Source organism: Capra hircus, chromosome 7, assembly GCF_001704415.2.
Source record: "Capra hircus breed San Clemente chromosome 7, ASM170441v1, whole genome shotgun sequence".
In the NCBI taxonomy this organism is placed as follows: domain Eukaryota; kingdom Metazoa; phylum Chordata; class Mammalia; order Artiodactyla; family Bovidae; genus Capra; species Capra hircus.
Genome location: NC_030814.1, coordinates 49197191 through 49210944, shown reverse-complemented (window position 1 = coordinate 49210944; position 13754 = coordinate 49197191). Strand labels below are relative to the sequence as shown.

The 13754-nt window shown below is 41.4% G+C and overlaps 1 protein-coding gene across 2 annotated transcripts in view; it reads right to left on the bottom strand.

Moving 5' to 3' along the window:
* Positions 1 to 13754, bottom strand: part of PDE6A (phosphodiesterase 6A) — a 77193-nt gene that overhangs the window by 13111 nt on the left and 50328 nt on the right. For both annotated transcript variants that reach the window (XM_005683158.3, XM_005683159.3), the window contains 3 exons: positions 12628 to 12715; positions 12331 to 12431; positions 11709 to 11816 (listed from right to left, as the gene is read on the bottom strand). In XM_005683158.3, coding sequence (XP_005683215.1) covers positions 11709 to 11816; positions 12331 to 12431; positions 12628 to 12715 — 297 coding nt within the window. The remainder of the gene's footprint in view (positions 1 to 11708; positions 11817 to 12330; positions 12432 to 12627; positions 12716 to 13754) is intronic.

Below are 13754 nucleotides of genomic sequence, written 5' to 3'. Positions count from 1 at the left end.
GAATGAGTGAACTAAAATGGACTGGAACGGGTGAATTTAACTTGAATGACCATTATATCTATTACTGTGGGCAAGAATCCCTTAGAAGAAATGGAGTAGCCATCATAGTCAACAAAAGAGTGCAAAATGCAGTACTTGGATGCCATCTCAAAAACGACAGAATGATCTCTGTTCATTTCCAAGGCAAACCATTCAATATCACGGTAATCCAAGTCTATGCCCCGACCAGTAATGCTGAAGAAGCTGAAGTTGAATGGTTCTATGAAGACCTACAAGACCTTCTAGAACTAACACCTCAAAAAGATGTCCTTTTCATTATAGGGGACTGGAATGCAAAAGTAGGAAGTCAAGAAACACTTGGAGTAACAGGCAAATTTGGCCTTGGAGTACAGAATGAAGCAGGGCAAAGGCTAAGAGTTTTGCTAAGAGAACGCACTGGTCATAGCAAACACCCTCTTCCAAAAACACAAGAGAAGACTCTACACATGGACATCATCAGATGGTCAATACAGAAATCAGATTGATTATATTCTTTGCAGCCAAAGGTTGAGGAACCCTATACAATCAGCAAAAACAAGACCAGGAGCTGACTGTGGCTCAGATCATGAAGTCCTTATTGCCAAATTCAGACTTAAATTGAAGAAGGTAGGGAAAACCACTAGACCATTCAGGTATGACCTAAATCAAATCCCTAATGATTATACAGTGAAAGTGAGAAATAGATTCAAGGGATCTGATAGAGTGCCTGATGAACTATGGATGGAGGTTTGTGACATTGTACAGGAGACAGGGATAAAGACCATCCCAAGAAAAAGAAATGCAAATAGGCAAAATGGCTGTCTGAGGAGGCCTTACAAATAGCTGTAAAAGAAGAAAAGTGAAAAGCAAAAGAGTAAAGGAAAGATATACCCATTTGAATGCAGAGTTCCAAAGAATAACAAGAAGAGATAAGAAAGCCTTCCTCAGTGATCAGTGCAAAGAAATAGAGGAAAACAATAGAATGGGAAAGACTAGAGATCTCAAGAAAATTAGAGATACCAAGGGAACATTTCATGCAAAGATGGGCTTGATAAAAGACATAAATGGTATAACAGCAGAAGATATTAAGAAGAGGTGGCAAGAATGCACAGAAGAACTATACAAAAAAGATCTTCATGACCCAGATAATCACGATGGTATGATCACTCACCTAGAACCAGACATCCTGGAATGTGAAGTCAAGTGGGCCTTAGGAAGCATCACTATGAAGAAAGCTAGTGGAGGTGATGGAATTCCAGTTGAGCTCTTTCAAATCCTGAAAGATGATGCTGTGAAAGGGCTGCACTCAATATGCCAGCAAATTTGGAAAACTCAGCAGTGGCCACAGGACTGGAAAAGGTCAGTTTTCATTCCAATCCCAAGGAAAGGCAATGCCAAAGAATGCTCAAACTACCGCACAATTGCACTCATCTCACACACTAGTAAAGTAATGCTCAAAATTCTCCAAGCCAGGCTTCAACAGTATGTGAACCATGAACTTCCAGACGTTCAAGCTGGTTTTAGAAAAGGCAGAGGAACCAGATATCAAATTACCAACGTCCGCTGGATCATTGAAAAAGCAAGAGAGTTCCAGAAAAACATCTATTTCTGCTTTATTGACTATGCCAAAACCTTTGTGTGGATCATCACAAATTGTGGAAAATTCTTCAAGAGAAGGGAATACCAGACCACCTGACCTGCCTCCTGAGAAACCGGTATACAGGTCAGGAAGCAACAGTTAGAACTGGACATGGAACAACAGACTGGTTCCAGATCGGGAAAGGAGTACATCAAGGCTGTATATTTTCACCCTGCTTATTTAAAGAGTACATCATAAGAAATGCTGGGCTGGATGAAGCACAAGCTGGAATCAAGATTGCCAGGAGAAATATGAATAATCTCAGATATGCAGATGACACCACCCTTATGGCAGAAAGTGAAGAACTTAAGAGTCCCTTGATGAAAATGAAAGAGGAGAGTGAAAAAGTTGGCTTAAAGCTCAACATCCAAAAAACTAAGATCATGGCATCTGGTCCCATCACTTCATGGCAAATAGATGGGGAAACAGTGGAAACAGTGACAGAGTTTATTTTGGGGGGCTGCAAAATCAGTGCCGATGGTGATTGCAGCTATGAAATAAAAAGATGCTTACTCCTTGGAAGGAAAGTTATGATCAAACTAGATAGCATATTAAAAAGCAGAAACATTACTTTGCCAACAAAAGTCTGTCTAGTTAAGGCTATTGTTTTTCCACTTGTCATATATGGATGTGAGTGTTGGACTATAAAGAAAACTGAGCTCCGAAGAATTGATGCTTTTGAACTGTGGTGTTGGAGAAGACTCTTGAGAGTCCCTTGGACTGCAAGGAGATCCATCCAGTCCATCCTAAAGGAGATTAGTTCTGGGTGTTCATTGGAAGGACTGATGCTGAAGCTGAAACTCCAAAACTTTGGCCACCTGGTGCAGAGAGCTGACTCATTTGAAAAGACCCTGATGCTGGGAAAGATTGAGGGCAGGAGGAGAAGGGGATGACAGAGGATGAGATGGTTGGATGGCATCACCAACTCAATGGATATGAGTCTAAGTAAACTCCAGGAGTTGGTGATGGACAGGGAGGCCTAGCATGCTGCAGTCCATGGGGTCGAAAAGAGTAGGACACGACTGAGAGACTGAACTGAACTGATTATTCTTTTTATTTCTCCCCCCGAACCATTAAAAAGATAATTGCCATTCATAGCTCATGGCAGGTGGCAGGCCTCACGCTCTAGCCATGGAGGATCTCTAAGCCATCCAGGGCATCGTCTGTCATATTACCAGGTTTGAAACCTTCAATTCGGTGGAGACCGAAAGGATTTAATGACAAGTGGAAGTCACGCCCTGATTCTGAAGGTACTGTAACATCCTGGTCCTACAGTAAGCACAGTGAATTAGGCTAACCCAAGAGATAGCAAAGCAGGAGACTCACAGATGTGGTTGGGACTACCCTAGTGGTCCAGTGCTTAGGACTCCGCAGGAACTTCCACTGCAGAGGGCATGGGTTTGATCCCTGGTCAGGGAACTAAGATCCCACATACCTCAGGATGAGGAGAAAAAAAAAAAAAAAAAAGATACCTCAAGGATTGAGGTGTGGACCTCAGATAAGATGAAGCTTACTGACCCGAGCGCTCAAGGTAATCAGAGTGTAGGAGACAAGTGTCGGGTTTTTTTCCCCAAAACAACCAATTCTGTCACCAACTGGGTGTCCTCTGATTCAATTCAATTCATTTCAATACAATTCACTTTTAACCCTTGACTAGTGTCAGACTTTGCATGTTGGAGGGCTCCTTCCAAAAAGACTTCCCTCACCTTGGAAGTCAGTTGCAAGTATCAGAGCCCCAGGCTACCACACCTCTGACTTGACAACAGAGGCAAGGGGTTCTTGTGAACCCCAGGTTCAAAAACTTGTTAGGACAGCTCACAAAACTTCGGAAAACTCTTCTGTTTGCCAGTTTACTGTATAGGATATAACTTAGGAATAGCCAAATGGAAGAGATGCACAGGGCAAGGTGTGGGGTCATGGGTGCCTGCAGAGCTCCCATGCTCTTTTCCAGCATGTCGACGTATTCACTGACCTAGTGGCTCTTTGAACTGTTTTTCATAGGTTTTTATGGAGATTTTGCCCCATAAACATGGTTTATTAAATCGCTGACCACTGACTGATTCAGTCTTCAGTCCTCTTCCCCTCCCCAGAGGTTGGGCTGGGGCTGAAAGTTCCAAGCTTCTAATCTTTGTCTTTCTAGTGATCAGCACCCACCCCGAAGCCCTCTAGGGTTCTACCAAGAGTTGCCTCATTAGAGCCAAAAAAAGTGAAAGTGGCCCAGTTGTGTCCGACTCTTTGCGACTCCATGGATAAGTCCATGGAATTCTCCAGGCCAGAATACTCCAGTGGGTAGCCTTTCCCTTCTCCAGGCGATCTTCCCAACCCAGGGATTGAACCCAGGTCTCCCGCATTACAGGCAGATTCTTTACCAGCTGAGCCACCAGGGAAACCCTTAGAACCAAAGACACTCCAATCAAGTCTGTGACTCATCATTATCAAGGGTTTTAGAATCTGTGTTGGGAAATGGGGACAAAGGCCAAAATACATAGGTCTCTTTATATCACAGGAAAAGCCTGGCACCGTGCCTGTCACGAGCAATGCAGCAGAGCACTCCACGTGCCCCGGCTCAGCCCCTGTGATAATCCATAAGATAGACACTACTGTTACTCTCTGAGCAGATGAGGAAACAGGCACAGAGAAGTGAAGTCACCTGCTCAAGGTCAATCACCAATAAGTGACAGAGATGAGGCCAGACCTTCTGGAGTGAAGCCCTAAGTGTGTAACAGGTACACTATACCCAGGTGTGTAGTAGCTCTAATTGTGTGTCTAATCACCTAATAGATGCACCAGCCCCAAGACTGCTTCACAACAGTGCTTTCCTACCAGGTGCCACTTTCGCTTCCAGGGGATATTTGGCCATGTCTGGAGATAGTTCTTGGCACAGCTGGGGAGGAGGGGCTGCTACTGGGGTCTACTGAGTAGAAAGGGATTATGTTAAACATCTTTAAATGCACAGGACAGCCCCTATTACAGTTATTGCTCCCAAATGTCAATAGTGTTAAGATGGAGAACCCTACTTTATAGATCTTTGAACATTTTTCACTGAGTGCCTACCAGAAGAATTCTGAAAAATGTTTACCTTCTTGTACATTTTTAAGTTGACATCTTGACTGTTAAAATGGTTGCATTATTCTTTAAATATAACGAAATCTAAATAGCATAGCATTTTTATATCAACCATCAGAGTACCATCCATTTAAAAACAAATGAACCAGCATTTCTTTAAGATTCTAGAGTTTTAAAGGCTTCCCAGGTGGTGCTAGTGGTAAAGAACCTGCCTGCCAATGCAGGAGATAAAAGGCTTTACCTAGAGAATCCCATGGACAAGAGAGCCTGGTGGGCTACAATCCACAGGGTCACAAACAGTCAGACACTACTGAAGGGACTTAGCATGCACACACAAACCTAAGACCAGAAACCATAGATCTCCTGGAGAAAAAGGTGGGCAGAACACTCTTTGACATAAATTGTCCCAATATTTTTTTGAATCTGTCTTCTGAAGCAAAGGAAGGAAAAGCAAAAGTAAACAAATGGGACCTAATTAAACTGAAAAGCTTTTTCACAGCAAAGGAAACCATTGACAAACCAAAGATTCAACCCATAGAATGAGAAAAAATATTTGCAATTGATATGTCTAATAAGTTTAATATCCAAAAATATGAACTATTGCTACAATATTAAAAAAAAAGCCTAAAAAACAAAAAAGCGAACAATTTGATTAAAAAATGAGCAGAACTAAATAGACATTTTTCTAAAGAGGAAATGCAGATTACCAATAGTAACATGGAAAGATGTTTAACATTGCTAATCATCAGGGAAATGCAAATCAAAATCACAATGAGAGATCACCTCACACTTGTCAGAAAGACCATCATCATAAAAAAAAAAAAATGCTGATGAGAGTGTGGAGAAAAGGGAACTCTTATACACTGTTGGTGGGACTGTAAATTGGTTTAGCCATTGTGGAAAACAGTATGACAGTTTCTCATAAAACTAAAAACAGAACTACCATATGACCCAGAAACTCCACTCCTGGTTATATATCCGGGAAAAAACCACTAATTCAAAAAGATACATGCATCCCAATGTTCTTGGCAGCACTGTTTACAATTGTCAAGATATGGAAGCAACCTCAGTGTCTGTCAACAGATGAAGGGATACAGATGTGGTGTGTATGTGTGTGTACATACATATATACGTATATGTATGTGCACACATATACACACACACACATACATACATCCAATGGAGTAATATCCAGTCATTAAAAAAAATGAAATTTTGTATTTGCAGCAACATAGATTGACTTGGATGGTACTATGCTAAGTGAAATCAGTCAGAGCAAGGCAAATACTATATGATGTCTTTTAAACGTGGAATCTAAAAAATACAACAAACTAGTGAACATGATGAAAGAAGCAGCAGCAGACTCACAGATAGGAAGGACAAACTGGAGATGCAGTGGTTACCAGTAGGGAGAGGGAAGAGGGCAATAACAATAGAAGAAATTAAGAGATACAAACTACTATGTATAAAATAAGCTACATGGATGTATTGTACAGCACAGAATATAGCCAATATTTTGTAATAACTATAAATGGAGTATAACCTCTAAAAATTGTGACTCACCATATTATACACCTAAAAGTTACATAATATTATACATCAACTATGCTTCAATTTTAAAAAAAAGTCTGGAACTTTGCATTCTTTTTTTCTCCATAAACATGTATTTCCAGTTAACTTCCCCTACAGAGTTTATCCTAAGGTTTTATATTTGTGTGTGTGTGTGTGTGTATCTATATATGTGTATAACTGTATATATATTACAGATATTCAAATATATATATGAAATGTGTTGATCAATTTTTCATACTGATTTTTAACCAAATATGTCCATTAACTGAAATATGTAACTAAATATTGTTGTCTTTGATCATAGATCTCCAAGTATAGAAAACTTTTCTTCTGGATTGAATTACTATTATTACATGATTAACCAATACAATAAAATATATTACCTATTTTTTAGAAATTATTAAAAACTCAAATATTTTTAGTTCATCTATTGATAGAGAGGATGGGACTATTTTTTTTTTTTAATCAGTTAATGCATGGGGAATTCCTTGGCACTCTAGTGGTTAGAACTCTGAGCTTTCACTGCCAAGGTGAGCGTTCAGTCCCTAGTTGGGGACCTAAGATCCCATAAGCCATGTGACATGGCCAAAAATGAGTTTGTGAATATTTCATACTGTAAGACTAATCAGATGCAACAATTAGAAACCCTGGGAATGGAAAAGTTTTGTTACAACATCATTCCATTCTTTAAATTCTTCCACATAATCAGTTGACAGTTTAATCAGATTCTCCTTTAAGTTTGTCCAAAGCAAACATTAGAGTCATTTACTTCATCAGTTTCTGGGAAATATGCCATAAAGATTTGACTAGGATTCCTCATATGACTATTAATTGTACCCCAGACACTTTCTGTGTGGCACTTTGGTTAACCCAAGATACTCAGAATATGTTAGGTCAATTAAAACACTATTTATTTTAATATATCTTCCAGTTTTATGTTTTTTGACTTTTTTTTATATTGGAGCAATTTGATTAACAATGTTGCATTAGCTTCAAGTGTACAGCAAGTGATTCAGTTATACATGTATCTATTCTTTTTTCAAATTCTTTTCCCATTTAGGTTATTACAGAATAGTGAGCAGAGTTCCCTGTGCTGTGCAGTATGTCCTTGTTTAAATATAGTAGTGTATATATGTCATCCCAAACTCCCAATTTATCCCTCCCCCTCCCAGCGCTGTATTTTTTATAAACTGCTTTTATCTTATCACAACCTTTAGCAACATTTTCATCAAAACTTTGAACCTTCAAGTTTGACTCATTTATTTCTGGAAATGTCTGCCTTGTAACATGATTGGAAATGCTAGTCTTTTATTGTCAACTAAAGCCTGCAAATAAGACTTGTTTCAGAAAGAATCTGAACTTTATTTTTCATTTCATATAAGCATGTTATTAGAATACATTCTGCTGACCCCCACCTTATTTTTTATTCTTAATTCTAAGAAAGGCAGAGGTACTAATAGATAGATGGACAGGTATGTAGGTAGACTAGATAGATTGATGGATAGACAGACAGAAGCATGGATGAAATCAAGTACTGCTACCTTTTTGATGGCCCTGATAGCAGGGGGCCATCCCACACCCCTAACAGCAGAGAACGTGGTTCATTCTCTGAAGGAAGTAGAGTGCTAAATAAGAGATGCTCAGCTCCTGCTGCCCCACTGTACAATCAAAGGACAAAGCTCTCTGCTTCTAACGCCCTAACAAAATAAATATATAAGACAGGGAAGGTCCAAAGCCCTCCCTTGGGTTTATAACGCCGTGATTAAAAGGAGCTTTGAAAACACCAATATTTATTGTCCCTCTGTTTGATGCCCCAGGGGTCTTTACACTATAGACTTCAAGGAAGGGCAAGTTTGTCTTTATTTTGTCACATGGGATAAGAATGAGGAACTGACCATGCCTCACCTACTGTGCTTTCTCTGGAAGATAATGTAAAGAGAGAAAATATGGATTCCCTTGAGACCATCCAAGCCTGTGTTTGTCTTGGAAGGCTTTGCAAGGGCTATGTGTGCAGTCTGAAGACTTCTGCTTAAGACTACATTGGCTTTTACAATGATTCAAGAAGTCTTGCTTCTGGCTTTATTTTTTTTTATTTTTGAAACCTTTCATGTCATATCTTGGTAAATTACATGATACTGCACTGTGTGAAAATAATACAATGTATTTAACCTGGTCCCCCATGATGGTCTTTTAAGTTTTTTTCAATATTTTTTATGATTACAAGTAATGTTGCAATGAATAACTCTATGTATACTTCTTGTAGCACAGGTGGGAGAAATTCTGTAGGGTAAATCCTGGATCTGGGATTCCCTGGGTCAAAGAGTATGGCTGGTTTCAATTTTGATAGGCATTGCCCTTCGTAAAACTGCACCTATTGGAGAGTTACCTGGCCGTCCGGGGGTTAGGACTTGGCGCTTTCACTGCCATGGCCCTGGGTGGTCAGGGAACTGAGATCTTGTGGCCAAAAAAAGTATAAGCCAACATTGAAAAACAAAGAAACAAAAACTACACCTATTTACATTCCCACCACAGTGAACAGGATCTCCTGCTGCCCCGGACTCTGCCCAACACCACGTGTTAGCAAACATTTCACCTTAGCCAATAGGAGGCATGAATAGTTATATCCCAAAGTGGTTTTATTTTTCATTTGTCTCACTATGGCTAAGGTCATCATCTTTTCATATGTTTACACCCCACTGTAATTCCTTTTCTGGAAAATGTTTGCTCACGCCTTTTGCTCATTTTCCTGTGGGATTAGTCTTTTTCTTGAATTATATTAATACTACTGAGGAAACTAGCTCTTTTTCTGCCAGAAGCATTACACATATTTCCCCACCGTGTATCACTTAAATCCTGACTTTAGCTCTGAGTTCTTGTGGGTGTTGTCCAGAAATCTCTAAAGTTTCATGTAGTCAAATTTATCAATCTCTTTACGACTTTTGAATTTTATGTCACACTTAGAAAAGCTTACTCTTTTCAGTTCTCCCAAGCTTTTTCCCTCTCTCCATATTATTAGTTTATTTTCGCATTATTTTAAAATCCTTGATTCATCTTGAATTTATTTGTTATAGGAGTGAAATAGGGGTCTGCCTCTGTGACCACCTATGGCAGAATCTGAAATATATTTCTTCTTTGTCCCTGGTTCCTCACACAGAGCTCCTAAAACCCTTGGAATTTCCCTAGTGATACAAGTGTCTTGTCCTTCCCAAGAAGCCCCCTTTGGGTTTATGCTAATGAAGTGACTTAGAGTGACTGAGGGTAGGGTCCCTAGATGGGGTCAGGCCTACCTGAAAGACCAAGGGAAGAGAGGGATGGACTTTCAGCCCCACCTGCTGGCCTCTGGGAAAGGGATGGGGGGCGGGGGGCTGCAGATTAAGCTTTGTAAAAACTATTGAACAAAGATTTAATAAGCATCAGCATGGATGAACACACCCCAGTTCTGCAGTAATGGAAGCCCCTGCATTCAGCACCCTTCTGGCCTTACCTTATGTACCTCTTTGGCCCTTCTTCTGTATTCTTTGTAACAATCCTTATACTAAACTAGTAATGTAAGTAAATGCTTCTCTGAGCTCTGTGGGCCATGCTAACAAATTAATCAAACCCAAGGAGGAGTTCACAGCAACTTCCAGTTTATAGCTGGGCAATCAGAAGCACAGGCAACTCAGACTGGCTTCATCTGAAAGGAAGCCAGTCTTGTGAGGCTGAGCCTTTAGTCTGTGGGGTCTGCTGCTATCTCCAGGCAGATAGTGTGAGATTTGAGTTAAATTTGTAGGACAGCCTGTCAGTGTTCACTGAGCACTGGAGAACTGCTTGCTGGTCTTGAGGGGAAAAAAAATCCATCAGATCACCTCATGGTCCCAACACCATTTATGAAATTATCCTTCTCCACTGGCAGAAAATCTACTTTTAGCACAGGCATTGTCTTTTGAGTCTGTCTACTGATCTCTCCTGCTCGTACCTAGGACCAAGCTATCTTCAGTTCTGCTGGCCCCTATTATTTCCTTTTTTCCTCAGAATTTTCTGGCTCTTTTTGCATACTTAACTCTCATAAGGATTTTGGAATTGCCTTCCTAATTCTCCACAAAATAAAGTTGATATTTTCTTTGGAATCACTTTAAATAAATAACTAAATAGGGAGAACAGACAGCTTTGTAATAATAAGTGCCCCTGTCCAAGAGCTTAGGGTTCTTCCCACTCGTTCAGTCCTTATGCAGCTCCATTTTGAAATGTTGTGCAGCAGCTCCTGGTCTGCCTGGGAGCAGCTATCGCCAGAGCGTGCCTCATTGTTCAGTGGCCTCAGGTCACACTGCTCCCCAGGGTGGGAGGACCTTTGGGGAGGCTTGGTTGGACAACTTCACAGCTGAGGGAAAGACAACTGGCCCCACCTTCCCTGAGCCTGTCCCAGCAGCTGTCTCTTCTCTGGACTTGCGTAATTCGTGACTTGATTAAACCTCACCTCTGCAGAAGCATCTAGGGATAAACAAACAACAATTCTCTGGGTCCTGGGTCGGGCATTGTCTCCTTTAATATCACCCAGGACCTGTCACAGGGAAGCCAGGGGACCCATTGGCTTGGGCCACATAGTCATGAAAGGACTCAAATTTGCATTTCTCACCCCATCATCAACTGAGGTGAATCAAGGAAGCATACTGAGAACCTAAAAAAAAACTAAACCAGAAAACTTTGAGTCGCATTACCAGACCTCGTGCCAACCAAGCACTATGAATGTCACACAAACCAGGGAACTCACTTGTGAACTGCATGCCTGCTTTTGCCATGTATAAAGGAACACTAAAGAGATTAAGCCCATGTATTCTGAGTAACACTTAGCTATCACTCAAACCATAATTGGTTTAATGCTCTGTGTTTTATCAAAAACTTTATCACCAAAATTTATATTACTTTACCACCAAAATTCTGCATTTTAGCATAGAAGTACTTCAAATCTTGTACTTTTTGTGCACAGAGAGATATGCATGCATGCATTCTTAGTCGCTCACTCGTGTCTGACCATTTGCAACCCCATGGACTGTAGCCCACCATGCTCCCCTGTCCATGGGACTCTCCAGGCAAGAATACTGGAGTGGGTTGCCGTTTTCTTCTCAAAGGTATCTTCCCCACCCAGGGATTGAACTCATGTCTCCTGCATTACAGGTGGTCTCCTGTATTGGAGGCAGATTCTTTACTTACTGAGCCATAGGTACTGTCTTGTATTTTTGTGCTAGAATAAAGAGTAAACATATCATTTCTGCAGTTCTGTTTTGGCATGACTTCTTTGTTTTGTGTGTCAGAGGCCCCCAGAATGAAAAGTTTTGCAGGGCTCTCTTGAAGACAGAGAGGCCTGTCAGTATAGCATCTTGCCTTTTGACCCTGGGCTTAAGGGAATCAGGGTTTAAGTCTTGTCTCAACTCACATAACGATTTCCTTCCGTGTCTGATCCAGCATCATGTACTGCGTCCACTCCTGTTGAGTCTCGTATGTCTTAGACTGATCCACGATCTTTTGGAACATCGTTCTTTTCCTACAAAAAAATACCAGTTTGTTAAAGGAGCACATATTAGAATACGGCAACCCCTGGCCTTCTAATGTTGGGTGTTTCAGAGGCTAATTATGGCAGTGTAATTTTTGAAAAGAAAGGTGAAAAGAACCAATGCCTGGGAGTGAAGACCTAGGTTCTAACTCAGACTCTACCATGGGTTTATTATCTGAACTTAGCTAATCTTCCCCCGATCTCAGTTTCCCCATCTGTATAACAGGGTGAGACTATTTGAGTCAGAGCTGTAGTGAGAATGGATGTGTCCATAGTGCAAGTGTGGTACCTGGCACAGAATACTCCCTAGAACTGTGGTGTTCATTATTTTTATAATAATCAGTATTCTTTTTTGTTTGTCCATGCCTTGCAGCCTGCAGGATCTTATTTCCCCTACTAGGGACAGAACCTGGGCCCATGGCAGTAAAACCCCCAAGTCTTAACCACTGGACTGGCAGGGAATTCCCTAATCATTTTTATTCTTAAAATGAGAAGAAATACCAACTTGAAATACAAGGCAAGGTCTGTAGCAATGATTGCGATGTCCATCATGTGGATTGCATGCTCATGCTGCCTGCGATTGAGGTTCTGAAAGATATTTAGGCTCTAAAGAGAAAATGGAGGGATAGAAGTGATGTGAGAAGGGAGAAGTAACGCTGGAGGTAAAGTCATTCAATTCCCGATGGCTGCCCCAGGTGACCGGACAGACGGTCCAGATCAACGCCTGGCTACGCTCAGGCTTCTTGTGAGATGGGGCCTCCTTCTCAGGCCCCAAAGCCAATGCAGAGGGCCCTCATCCTACCTCATCTCTCAGCAGTGTTTTACCAAACTCCAAGTGGTGTCTTTCCAGGATGGAGGACCCATGGAGCTTGGCCAGGGGGTTCTGGGATCTGAATGGGAGAGAAAGAGACACACAGAGAGAGGATTAACATGGACTGGCTGAGATGAAAGTTAAAGACATCATCCATTCCTGTCACCTCCTAAGTCTGCAGGCAGAGAGGTTGAAGTGCAAGAATGAGAAGGGACTCGTCACACAGTACGACGGCGAGAAATAGGACTAGATAGCAGGTGTCCTGGCTCTCATACTCTAACTTTCTCCATAACTAACTCTGGGCCTCTTTGGGGACATGGCCTCCCTAGAAGTGTGGACCCTTATCCCCAGAAAAAGACACAAACACAATACCACATGCAGTTGTACAAACCCACCCCATAGCCGTCCACGGACACTGGCCAGTACTTTAAAGATCGCCAAGCCCCAGATCTTCCAAGCCTGATTCTGAGAAGTCACTGGATTCCCACAAGCAACATATCTATTCACGTCTTTATTCAATAAATATTTGCTGAGCCCTTGTTGTGTGCCAGGCACTGAGATCAGTACTTCGCCTTCTACAAGGTAAAGTGTAAACATAATCTCTAACCTTGGAGCAGCAGGCAAAAACCAAGAAAACTCACAGAAGCATGACTCACGGTCTGTGGGCCCTGGGTAGAGCCTGGGTATGACACTAGTCCCTGCTCTGCCAGTCCACATGGTGGTCATGAGGGCCCCCCAAAATCATGGTTCATGGCCCCTACTTCAGAGACTATCGAGAATATAAGCTCTGTGAGGCCAGGGACTGGGTCTGGTTTGTTCACCGTGGAACCTCCTTTGCCTAACATAGGGCCTACCACACCGGCCTTTTGCACATTATAAGCCCAAGGTGAATAAATGAATCATTAGCAGTTACTAACACCTTGGCTTAAATTAGTTCAGTAGGTAGGAGAGGAAGGAGCAGAGTGAGAAAGTTTAATATATTAGTTTCCTGTTGCTGCTCTAAAAAAAATCACCACAAACTTAAATGGCTTAAAACAATAAAAATTTAGTGTCTTCCAGCTCTGGAGTTTAGAAGTCTAAAATGGTCTGAAGAGCTGCTTTCCTTCTGGAGATTCTAG